The 12,580-nt window shown below is 48.7% G+C and overlaps 1 protein-coding gene across 14 annotated transcripts in view; it reads right to left on the reverse strand.

The window, feature by feature from the left end:
• Positions 1-12,580, reverse strand: part of PTPRS (protein tyrosine phosphatase receptor type S) — a 308,002-nt gene that overhangs the window by 172,690 nt on the left and 122,732 nt on the right. For 9 of the 14 annotated variants that reach the window (XM_083594342.1, XM_083594339.1, XM_083594334.1 and 6 more), the window contains exon 1: positions 8,459-8,588. In XM_083594342.1, the coding sequence (XP_083450468.1) occupies positions 8,459-8,540 (82 nt within the window). In that variant the 5' untranslated portion in view covers positions 8,541-8,588. Of the gene's footprint in view, positions 1-8,458; positions 8,635-12,580 lie in introns of those variants that run through there. The other 5 variants (XM_083594329.1, XM_083594333.1, XM_083594331.1 and 2 more) reach the window with 2 other exon arrangements.

Raw genomic sequence — 12,580 nt, forward strand, 5'->3', positions numbered from 1 at the left:
AGTCATGTTGGCCACATGACCCGGAAGCTGTACACCGGCTCCCTCGGCCAATAAAGCGAGATGAGCGCTGCAACCCCAGAGTTGGTCACAACTGAACCTAATGGTCAGGGGTCACTTTACCTTTAGAATGTGTTTTATTTAAAATGCATCTCTGGGTTATTTGTGGGGCATAGGAATTTGTTCATTATTATTTTTTTCCAAAATATGGTCCAGCCCCTCACAAGGTCTGAGGGACGGTGGACTGGCCCACGGCTGGAAAAAGCTTGCTGACCCCTGCCATAGAATGTGATTGACCTTATGTCTGGGCACTCTACCACCACAGATAAGGGACAGGTTAGGTGATGGGGGCCCGAAATTGCCCTTATATTGCAAATTTGCACAGCAGAGAGATGGTAAGATGAGAAGAGCCTGCTGGATTGTCATGGATGCAGAGGTGTGAGGGGGGGGGGGGACCAGCCGAGGAAGAAGGTCAGAGAGACAGGAGGGAGAAAACTGGGAGGAAGAGGTGTCCAAAGCAGAAGAGGTAACAGGGCTTAGTGAGCGGGGAGAGTCTGTGGCAGAGAGCAGTTCAGAATCAGAGGCTGGGAGAAGGGAGAGAGGAGTCTGGCTGGTAAAGAGACACAGGTGTCTCCCCGTCCTGTTGCCCACCTGGTTTCGCAGAACCAGGAGAGGCATGACGTGAGAGGAGCCAAGACAGGTGCACAGGCGCAGTCTCAGAGCGCCTGGAGGAAGAAATCCTGGAGAGGAAGAGGTATAAGACAGCTCTGGGGAGGCGGGACCTTGAAGTCTTGGCAACCGCTTCACGGGGGCAAGATCTGATGGAGGTTGAGTTGCTGCGCTTGTGAGGCCCCGACACACTCCTGTGTAGACCCTGGTTTTGCTAATTCCAACTTGTTCCATGTGATTTACTGCTGGCTCGCTCCTGTCAGTGCCATAGCATGGGGACGGGGGGGGGTCTCCGGGTGCAGAATGGGGGGGGACCGGGTGCCCCCCGCAGAGGGCTGGGTGAATGCAGAGAATGAGAGCACCCTCTGCCCTCCACCCCCACCTGATCTTGGATTCCCTCCCCCAGAGCCTGATTGTGTGTGTTTTCTGAGCCTCATGGAGTGTGTTACTTTTCCCGAACCTGACTTGAGTGTGTACAGTGGTACCTCGGGTTACATATGCTTCGGGTTACAGACTCCGCTAACCCAGAAATAGTGCTTCAGGTTAAGAACTTTGCTTCAGGATGAGAACAGAAATCGTGCTCCGGCGGCGCAGAAGGCCCCATTAGCTAAAGTGGTGCTTCAGGTTAAGAACAGTTTCAGGTTAAGAACGGACCTCCGGAACGAATTAAGTACTTAACCCGAGGTGCCACTGTATAATAAGACTTTTAAGAAACCTGCCTGTCTTCTAAAAGCAGGGAGAGGAGAGGGTATTTCAACATAAACACTTGCGCTTGGTTTGAGGTTACTCCTGGAGAGATAGGAGAGCAGCAAAATTGATTTGCAAACATATGTCTGCAGTTAGGTACTCTGGGTATGAATTACCAATCCACCCCCTCCCTTTCGTTTCTGCTGGACGGATATTATAGCATAGCTGCTTGCAACGTTATAGTGAACACGGTGTCAGCACTTTGATTACAATTAAAGCTCTTCAACACCCCCTCTCTTCTTTGGCAAAAGGTTTATATAACTGTCTTAGAAGCAAAAGGTGTTGATGCCTCAAATTTCCCCAACCTATAAAAAAAGAAAAGAAACAAGAAGTGCCCCTGAAGGACCAGGTGCGCAGCCTGGGAGTCATTTTGGACTCACAGCTGTCTATGGAGGCGCAGGTCAATTCTGCGTCCAGGGCAGCTGTTTATCAGCTCCATCTGGTACACAGGCTGAGACCCTACCTGCCTGCGCATTGTCTCGACAGAGTGGTCCATACTCTGGTTTTTTCCTGCTTAGACTGCTTCAATGTGCCCTACGTGGGGCTACCTTTGAAGGTGACCCGGAAACTACAACTAATCCAGAATGCGGCAGCTAGACTGGTGACTGGGAGTGTCCGCCGAGACCACATAACACCGGTCCTGAAAGATCTACATTGGCTCCCAGGACGTTTCTGAGCGCAATTCAAAGTGTCGGTGCTGACTTTGAAAGCCCTAAACGGCCTCGGCCCAGTATACCTGAAGGAGCGTCTCCACCCCCATCGTTCTGCCCGGACACTGAGATCCAGCACCGAGGTCCTTCTGGCGGTTCCCTCACTGTGATAAGTGAAGTTACAGGGAACAAAGCAGAGGGCTTTCTCGGTGGTGGAGCCCTATCTGTGGAACACCCTCCCATCAGATGTCAACTACCACAACTACAGTGGTACCTTGCTACTCAAACAGCTTGGCTCCCGAACAAATTGGATCTCGAACGCCGCAAACCTGGAAATAAGTGTTCTGGTTTGTGAACGTTTTTCGGAAGCCAAACATCCGACACCGCTTCCAGTTGAGTGCAGGAAGCTCCTGGGTCCGGAAGGTCTTCAGCGCCATCGGCGCAACCCAGCACCAGCAGCAGGGCACCAGCGGAGGGGAGGCCGCTGGGCAGGCGACTGAGATGGTGGATTGGCTAGCACCACGGCTGCGTCCACCCAGAGCCAATGTGACTCTATCATGTCCAGCTAGGAAGAGGTGGGAGACCTGCCGCAGTGGATCACAAGGATTAATACCTGTGCAGCGGCGACGAGGAGGAAACGCCCCTGAGGGACTTGTCAGGAGCTTGTCCTACACTCGAGTAGGACCCTGGCAGAGACACATGCCCGACTGGCATGCTCTCTCCCTCCAGGTCTTTCGTTCGGGAGCTTCAAAAGCTTTCCTCTTCCCGAACATCAAAGTGACCGATGCCAACAGACACCGGCACACTTAGGGATCTGCAGTGTCTTCACAGTTGCGTAACAGACCTCAGCAACTCAGCATTTTGGCTAATCTACTTTCTTTACATACAAACACACACGGAGCACTGCAACATGGCTCCCTCTCTCTCTAGCATCAGACAGCAAAGAGAAAAAGAACAAAGGACAATACAGTGGTACCTCGGGTTACATACGCTTCAGGTTACAGACTCCGCTAACCCAGAAATAGTGCTTCAGGTTAAGAACTTTGCTTCAGGTTGAGAACAGAAATCGTGCTCCAGCGGCGTGGCAGCAGCAGGAGGCCCCATTAGCTAAAGTGGTGCTTCAGGTTAAGAACAGTTTCAGGTTAAGTACGGACCTCTGGAACGAATTAAGTACTTAACCCGAGGTACCACTGTAGTCCCACTTCATGGAACACAGTAACACAAACATCCTGTTTCCATCACTTCCCACTCTGTGGAGTCAAAACATATACCGTCATGTGAAAGACAACAATCCCATGACTGCAATCATGGAGCAGGAATTCTAACAGGACTCAGGCAGCTACTTCCCCTCTGGGTGCCCCCAGGACAAATACAGTGGGGGCCCCAGGCTGGGAAGGAAGAGTACCCCTCCCGCAAAGGGGCAGGGACCACATGGCAGCCCTCTGCCACCAAGGGGCTCAGAGAAGGAGCAGGCCACAGAACTGGCGCTGCAGGACCAGCCTCTCTGCCCCCCAGCCCAGAGGAGGGGGTGGGAGCGACAGCAAGGAGGCTGTCACTTCCCTCCCACACTTTTCTGGTTTGAGGGGCCTGCAAATGAACCCCCCCCCCACATGAAATAACACATGAGTGCTGAACTTCCAATATGCTCTGCTAGATTTCCGGAAGTGGCTTTTATGTGGTGCAAAAGCTCAGATATAACGTGGAATCGAATAGCAGAGAAATGAGTGATAAGCACGCAGTGTACTCCCTCGGTTTTGCAGAATGCGTCATGCTAAAGCTCACATTTGGTGCGGGAATTAGCCGTTAAGGAAACGAACTGCCGTGTGAAAGCAGCCTTTTAAAAAATAATATTTTTATTACATTTTGCTTTGCATACATCCATAGACATTTTCCATACATACCGTAATTCAAACTAACCCTAAAGATAAAAAAATGCATAAAAATACATAACAACTAAATATCTTTCCCAACCACCCGTTCCCCATAATTGCAATTCTAAATTATCAAACCTTAATATTCTAATCTTTTGGACTGACTTCCATCCACCATCTCAATTTGAGTCATTTTTCCTTTCCTTAACTGCCTTCTTTAGATGTTTTCCATTTCTTGGTATAATTAGGATCACTGTTTTGTCTTTTTGCAAAAGTTAGTCAAACCCTAACCCTAACCCAACATAGATGGCTTTAAAAGGAACCTTATGGCTTCTATCATGGGTAGGCAAACTAAGCCCCGGGGGCTGGATCCGGCCCAATCACCTTCTAAATCCAGACCGCAGATGGTTCAGGAACCAGCGTGTTTTTACATGAGTTGAATGGGTCCTTTTATTTAAAATCCATCTCTGGGTTATTTGTGGGGCCTGCCTGGTGTTTTTACATGAGAAGAATGTGTGTTTTTATTTAAAATGCATCTCTGGGTCTGAGGGAAAGCGGACCGGCTCCCTGCTGAAAAAGTTTGCTGACCCCTGGTCTGCCTATGGATCTATCTATGTGATCTAACCATCTCTAATGATTTCTATTAATTAAGAAGAAATCCCTTCCCCCACAACCATCTCCTCTCCTTTTCTAAGGTTTGTAAGAGACAGAAAAGGAAAAGAGAGAGAGAGAGAGAGAGAGAGAGAGAGGAGAGTGATGGCTTCATTAATTATGCAGAAAATGCAAAAAGGAGAGGGGGGAATCTACCCTACACACCACCCAAAACCACCATCCTCTAGATGAGTTTAAAAGGAGGAGAAAACCCTTTTAGAACGGGGAGAAATTACTCCCCAAGGCAGATGAAATTTCTCTTGCAACTTCAAAGGACAATAAATTATTCAAATAGCTCCTGCCTTTTCACTCCCCCCGCCCCTTTCTCTCTTCTCTTCCCCCTCTTCATGATGCTATGCTCTTGAGTCAATTAAAGGGGTTTTTTTTGGGGGGGTGGAGCTGATACTTTAGAGTATCTTAAACTAGGCTAGTGTATAAATAAAATTCATATTCATATTTCTGTGTGCCTACTGTATATGGAAATAAATCTCTTCCTGCTTCAATCCACCTGCCTTCAAACGAACTGACTAAAAGCTTGAAAAATCTGGGCAAATAGACCCTTTGACGTTCCTAACTAAAACCATGGAGAGAAAAGGGTTGGGAGAAACCACTTTGGGAAAAGCGATGACAAACCTAGACAGCATCTTAAAAAGCAGAGACACCACCTTGCCAACAAAGGTCCGTATGGTTTTCCCAGTAGTGATGTATGGAATTGAGAGCTGGACCATAAAGAAGGCTGATCGCTGAAGAATGGATGCTTTTGAATTCTGGTGCTGGAGGAGACCCTTGAGAGTCCCATGGACTGCAAGAAGATCAAACCTATCCATTCCGAAGGAAATCAGCCCTGAGTGCTCACTGGAAGGACAGATCCCAAAAGGGAATATAGAGAGGGTTCAACCTCCCAGGTTTGAGGAATATAGAGAAGGAGTATTTTTACTTTTTAAAATCCATTTATTAAATTTCTATACCACCCTTCATCCAAAAAATCACAGGGCTGCTTACAGGAAATGCATACCATAATAGTAACAAAAACCATACCCCCCCAAAAAAGCTGAAGGCCTGGGAAAAGAGGGATGTTTTAAGCCTGGTGCCTGAAGATATAGAATCATAGAATTGGAGAGTTAGAAGGGACCGTGAGAATCATCTAATCCAAGACCCCTGAAATGCAGGAATATGCAACTGTCCTATGGGGGGGGGGGTTTGAACCTGCAACCTTGGCGCCATCAGTGCTGGGGAGAGTGTCCCACAAACAGGGAGCCACTGCAGAAAAGGCCCTGTTCTCATGCTGCCACACCTCCGGACCTCTGGCAGAGGCGGCAGATGAAGAAGGGCATGGATGATGATCTCACGGTCCGGGTCAGTTCACATACAGAGAGGGGGTCCTTGAGCTTTTGCAGTCCTGGACCATTTAAGGCTTTGTAAGTTAAAACCAGCACTTTGGGACACGGGTGGCGCTGTGGGTTAAACCACAGAGCCTAGGACTTGCCGATCAGAAGGTCGGTGGTTTGAATCCCTGCGACGGGGTGAGCTCCCGTTGCTCGGTCCTTGCTCCTGCCAACCTAGCAGTTCGAAAGCACACCAGTGCAAGTAGATAAATAGGTACCGCTCTGGCGGGAAGGTAAACGGCGTTTCCGTGCGCTGCTCTGGTTCGCCAGAAGCGGCTTAGTCCTGCTGGCCACATGACCTGGAAGCTGTACGCCGGCTCCCTCGGCCAATAAAGTGAGATGAGCGCCGCAACCCCAGAGTCGGTCACGACTGGACCTAATGGTTAGGGGTCGCTTTACCTTTACCTTTACGTCAAAACCAGCGCTTTGATTTGGGCCAGAAACTAACCAGCAGCCGGTGCATTTGGGCCAGGATTGGCATGATATGATCAAACCATCTTGCCCCAAAATCTGCATCGGCTGAAGTTTCCAAACCGTCTTCGGAGGCAGTCCTACATACAATGCATTGCAGTAACCCGATTTATATAGACCTTTCCCTCAAAGGGGCGTCGCTCCATAATTTTCGTTGTCCTTTTCTAATCTAATTCATCTAATCTAAGCCCACCCAAGAGCCAATCTTAAACGTTCAGAGGAATCACGCGACTCCACTCAATTGCAGCGCTGTTTTTAATTCCAGCTGAAGAACCTGCCAAGGGTTCCCGTTGCTCACCTTGTCCTCTTGTTCCCCCCCCCGCCCCCGCCCCATCTGACTTATTTATATAGCACTAACAGAGGGATGGAAGTGTGGGAAGAGAAGATGACATCACTGTGACTTGATTTAATTTGATCAAGCAGTTAAACAAGGTGACACTTGAGTTTAATTCAGTGTCCTTGGATGCAAAAGAAACAGAGAGAGAGAGAGAGAGAGAGAGAGAGAGAAGGGGGGCAGAAAAAGAGGAACTGTCACAAATTCTCCCACCACAACAGCATGAAATACGAGAGAAGGAACCACCAACCAGAGATGGAAGATTTTGGGGAGACCCTCCCCAAAAAAGTAAGTGTATGACTGTTCCGTGGGGTTTTCTATTCCCAACTCAACTACAGTGGTAAAGTAAAGGTAAAGGGACCCCTGACACTTAGGTCCAGTCGTGGCCGACTCTGGGGTTGTGGCGCTCATCTCGCTTTATTGGCCGAAGGAGCCGGCGTACAGCTTCCGGGTCATGTGGCCAGCAGGACTAAGCCGCTTCTGGCGAACCAGAGCAGCGCACGGAAATGCCGTTTACCTTCCCGCCGGAGCAGTACCTATTTATGGGTACATTCTTTCAGGGCTGTCATGTTGGACTGAACATGTTTGAGGAAGGCAGGGCTGAGAGACCACTGACACAAGACTGCCTCGGCTATCTCAAGCTTTACGGCCGAGCTGGGATGAGTCTCCCTGCCTAAGCACAGGACCTGACATCTCCAGTTAAAATAGATTCCAGTAGCAAGGGATAAGAGACCCTGCTAAGCCACTGAGCCCTGCTGGATCAGGCCAACATTGGCTCACCTACATAGTCCAGCATCCTCAGAGAGACCAACCAGGTGCACTAAAAGGGTCTTGTCTTTCTCAGCTTGGGAGCAGCTGCAGAAAAGGCTCTGTCTCTTGTGTCACCACCAACCATTGCCTCTGCAGTAGATGGGACCTAGAGATGGTGCACATCTGAAGATCTTAGCACCCATTTGTAGAGAGAGACACATTCTTTCAGGGCTGTCATGTTGGACTGGCCATGTTGTTCAGATGCCTGACTATCGTCTTCCAAAGCAAGTACTACTCTATTCCGAACTTAAAAATGGAAAGCGTATTGCTGGTGGTCAACAAAAGAGATGTAAAGACTCTCTCAAGGCAAATCTTTAAAAATGTAGTATAAACACTGACAACTGGGAAACACTGGCCTGCATGCGATCCAGTTGGAGAACAGCCTTTACCAAAGGTGTCATGGGCTTTGAAGACACTCGAACTCAGAACGCAAGGGAGAAACGTGCTACGATTGGCAAATCCACACCGTGATCAACTCCCACCTGGAAACCAATGTCCCCACTGTGGAAGGATGTGTGGATCCAGAATTGGCCTCCACAGTCACTTATGGACTCATTGTTAAGACTGTGTTTACTTGGCTACAAGAGATCACCAAAGGCTCTATCAGCTCATCTACAAGGAGCTCTTAGATTTTAGGGACTCCTCTCCCCGATTCCCACACACCAACAGAGACCGGCTTCTTCAAATCCTTAGAGTAAAAAAACATGCAATAACAATGAGCACCTTGACAGCATGCAGAGAGCATCCTACTCATTCGCACCCAGACCTGAGGATATGTTTTAAACGAAGACTGTGCAATTTCAGAAAATGAGCACATGATACCAGAATAGATTGTGGGGTTTTTGGGGTGTGGGGTGTGTGTGCTTCACTTACTTTCAGCGGTGCAGCCCATCAGCAGCAAGTAGACGAGGTTGGCAAGGGGGAGCAGCAGTGTTAATCCCGAGGCAGGATTCATGCTGGTGGCGGGTGGAGGTCTCTGACCCCGGCCTGGCGGCCCCCCCAGTTTAGCAGAACTCACAGCGCCTCTGGAACGGCGTCAAGACCTGCGGAGGGAGTGAAAAACACATAAGTTTAGACTGTGAAAGATTTTCCAAGGTGGCTGCTGCAGACCTTTGCATGCAGCCAAGCACTCTGTTCTCCAAGAGTAAACTTTTTCAGCAGGGGGCCGGTCCACTGTCCCTCAGACCTTGTGGGGGGGGGGCGGACTATTTCGTATTTTTTTGCTCTATAAGACTCACTTTTTCCCTCCTAAAAAGTAAGGGGAAATGTGTGTGCGTCTTATGGAGGGAATGCAGGCTGCGCAGCTATCCCAGAAGCCAGAACAGCAAGAGGGATTGCTGCTTTCACTGCACAGCGATCCCTCTTGCTGTTCTGGCTTCTGAGATTCCGAATATTTGTTTTCTTGTTTTCCTCCTCCAAAAACTAGGTGCGTCTTGTGGTCTGGTGCGTCTTATAGAGTGAAAAATACGGGTAAATGAACAAATTCCTATGCCCCACAAATAACCCAGAGATGATTTTATTAAAAAGCACGCATTCTACTCATGTAAAAACTTGCTGATTCCTGGACCGTCTGTGGGCCAGATTTAGAAGGCGATTGGGCCACATCCGGCCCCCGGTACTTAGTTTGACTACCCATGTCCAAGAGCAACAGAAGATTCCCTCCCCTACACGAAATAATCTCACAAACAAGGCATGAAAGGTAGTAGCTTCAGAAGTGGAAACAAGAGGAACTACCGGCAAAGGAAGAATGGCAACTGAAGCTGATGGAGTCTGCGGAACTGGCCAAAATGACGGGAAGAATCTGAGAACAGCAGGACCAAAAGTCAATCAAGGACTGGGCCAAATTTGTACATTTGTATTAAATTTGTACACTTGTATTAAATCAAATACATGTTTGTAGGATCGCAAGAAGATTTGTAAGGAAAACCACTGCAGATAAGAATAAGAACGCATGATGTTTCAACGTTTTTGATTTTAAAGCAATGGTGAAATAGTGAAAATGCAGAAATCTGAAATGAAAGACAGAAAATCGTAAGGAAGGTTTGAAGGAAGCCTGGGCCCTGAAAAGCCAAAATGTATAATATGTGATATTGCAACGGAAAGTATTATTGTAAAACTAATAAAAATGATATGGAAAAAAGGAAAAAAAGAAAGATGGTAGCCTCTCTCTTCTCTTTCCCCGTGATCTACAGCCAAGAATGCACACAGTCTGCAGCCACCGGTCACTTCCAGGCTGGACTACTGCAATGCTCTGAGCATAGGGCTGCCCTTGGACCCAGAATGCTAACAAAAGTCGCAAGCGTTGCAACCTTTCCCCACAAGAGAGTTGCCCCTCCAGGGCAGCCAGGATAGCCCTGGGATATGTGGCTTCCCATGAAGACCCAACATAAAAAAAGATCAAGACTCGGGTACCCTGGGAAATCCACATTTCCCAAAGCCCCTTCCAGAGACACTCAAAACGGCCGATTACATTTCCTGTCTTAAGGTAAAGGGACCCCTGATCATTAGGTCCAGTCGTGACCGACTCTGGGGTTGCGGCGCTCATCTCGCTTTATTGGCCGAGGGAGCCGGCGTACAGCTTCCGGGTCATGTGGCCAGCAGGACTAAGCCGCTTCTGGCGAACCAGAGCAGCGCACGGAAACGCCGTTTACCTTCCCGCCGGAGTGGTACCTATTTATCTACTTGCACTGGAGTGCTTTCAAACTGCTAGGTTGGCAGGAGCAGGGACCGAGCAACAGCAGCTCACCCCGTTGTGGGGATTCGAACCGCCCACCTTCTGATCAGCAAGTCCTAGGCTCTGTGGTTTAGCCACGCAAATTTAAAAAAAACCCTCCGTACCTAATTTTGGGCTTTTCAGAACACATTAGGAGCAACCTAATGAGACAGCGAGCGAGAGAGAAAACAGCCTTCAGGGTTCCTATTGGGCACAATTTTGGCACTTTCCTTCAGCGCAGCTGGAGAAGTTGCTTGCAGGCCGCTAAGTCGCTCAGCATGCGATTTTAATAGGGCACTGGGTCAGAACGGGAAAAATATATATATATATATATATATATATATATATATATATATATATATATATACACACATACTTTGGAAGATTGGAAGGCATTCAAAAAACAATTAAATTTCCAAGCGTGAAAGATGCGCAGCCACCGCTGGCAGCCTGGATTGTTGTTTACATTGCATCCTCACTGCATACTTCAGTTTATGAAGAGGGGAGGTCCCTGCCTGGAGGAGCTTACAATCTGAAATCATAAGGGAGGCAGCAGAGGAAGGGAGGGCAGGAATAAAGAGGAGAAGAATAGAATCGCGGAATAGTAGATATGGAAGGAAACCCAAGGGCATCTAGTCCAACCCCTGCAGTGTGGGAATCTCAGCCAAATAACCCCCGGCAGATGGCCTTCTAACTTCTCTTTAAGAACAGCCATGCAGAGATTGTTTCGGTTCTGTGGTCTTACCTCAATGCAGGCCTAGGCAAACTCTGGCCCTCCAGATGTTGGGGACTACAATTCCCCTCACCCCTCACCACTGGTCCTGTTAGCTAGGGGTGATGGGAATTGTAGTCCCCAACATCTGGAGGGCCGGAGCTTGCCTATGCCTGCCCTGGAGCAATTTAACAAAGTTGTCCACCTCAGCTGCGGGCAAGCTGATCGACTCACACCCTGCAGGCGAAGGGAAAGAGACCCAGCACAAAATTGCGTCTCGGGTACTGGCCAATACACCCCAGTCGGTGGTTCTTCACTGCTTCCAGCAGCTACAGCAGGTGTGGGGAAGCCCTTTTCAGCCCAAGGGATCTCTCTAACTTCCCAAGGGACAAGGGCCAGGTCCGTGGTGGGCGGGGCTAGCAGGCAAAAGTGGGAAGGGCGCTGAATGATCAAGGGCACATTGCGGTCAGGAAAAGAAACACTCAATGAGGATATGATGTAGGGCTGGGGAGAGGGGTGAGGCCTGGAGAGAGCCCCGAGGGCCAGGCACAGAGCCTCGAAGGGTTGCATTCGGCCCCCAGGCCTAAGGTTAGAGCGGGTTTGCCCAAACTTGGGTCTTCAGCTGCTTTTGGACTACAATTCCCATCACCCCTGACCACTGGTACTGCTAGCTAGGGGTGATGGGAGTTGTAGTCCAAAAACAGCTGGAGACCCAAGTCTGGTGAAACCATGGGTTAGAGTGTCAGACTAGGGGCTTGGAGGTCCAGGTTCAAATCTCTCCACTCAGCAGTGGTGCTCAGTGGGTGACCTTGGACCAGTTGCCGCCTCCCTTAGCCTGGCCTACCTCACAGGGTTGGCGTGAGGAAAAGCAGGAAGAAAGAGGAAAACCACGTGTGTTTCCTTGAAGGAAAGGCGAGATGTGACTGTTAAAAAAGAAAGAGAAAAAAAAAAAAGACTTGGGGGAGAGAGACTCAAAGGGATCCTGACACGATGGAGCAGGCAAAAAAGGTGAACGCAGAAGAACAATTTATTTCTGCTTTTTCCATTTAAAAAGCTTCCCCGCTCCATTTCAAGCTAGCTCTTCTGTTTCAAGGGTAAGCCGAAAATGCATTCATATGCATTAATTGCTCCCACCCTCATTATATACATGAGCGCTTAATAATATGCAAGGCCAAGGAGTCTGTAGAATGCAAATACTTTATTAAAAAATGATTACTGCCTTCAGAACGCATTTCCTTTAAAATTTGAGCATCATAACTTAGGTTATTCTTACCTAAGCCTCCCACCCCCTTCTCCCTCCGCCCTCTTGCTTTGCGGGGTTGGGGTTGGGAACCATCAAGCACAATTCTCAGCGAGAAAAGAAAGCGTCACATTTCCCTCCCCAGAATCTCTTGCCCTTTAAGAAGCGCTCTGTTCCTTAGCTGAAAAGCATCGCCGTCCATAATTACCACTCCTTCATCTCTATGCAAGCTCGGCTCCCGAAAAAGCACAAGCAGCTCAAAATGTCTCGGCTGGTTTTCTAAATATAAAACGAGGTCTCCTACATCTACGGGAATTTTTAGAAGGTTTG

This window comes from Podarcis filfolensis (assembly GCF_964270895.1).
Source record: "Podarcis filfolensis genome assembly, chromosome: 18".
Classification (NCBI taxonomy): domain Eukaryota; kingdom Metazoa; phylum Chordata; class Lepidosauria; order Squamata; family Lacertidae; genus Podarcis; species Podarcis filfolensis.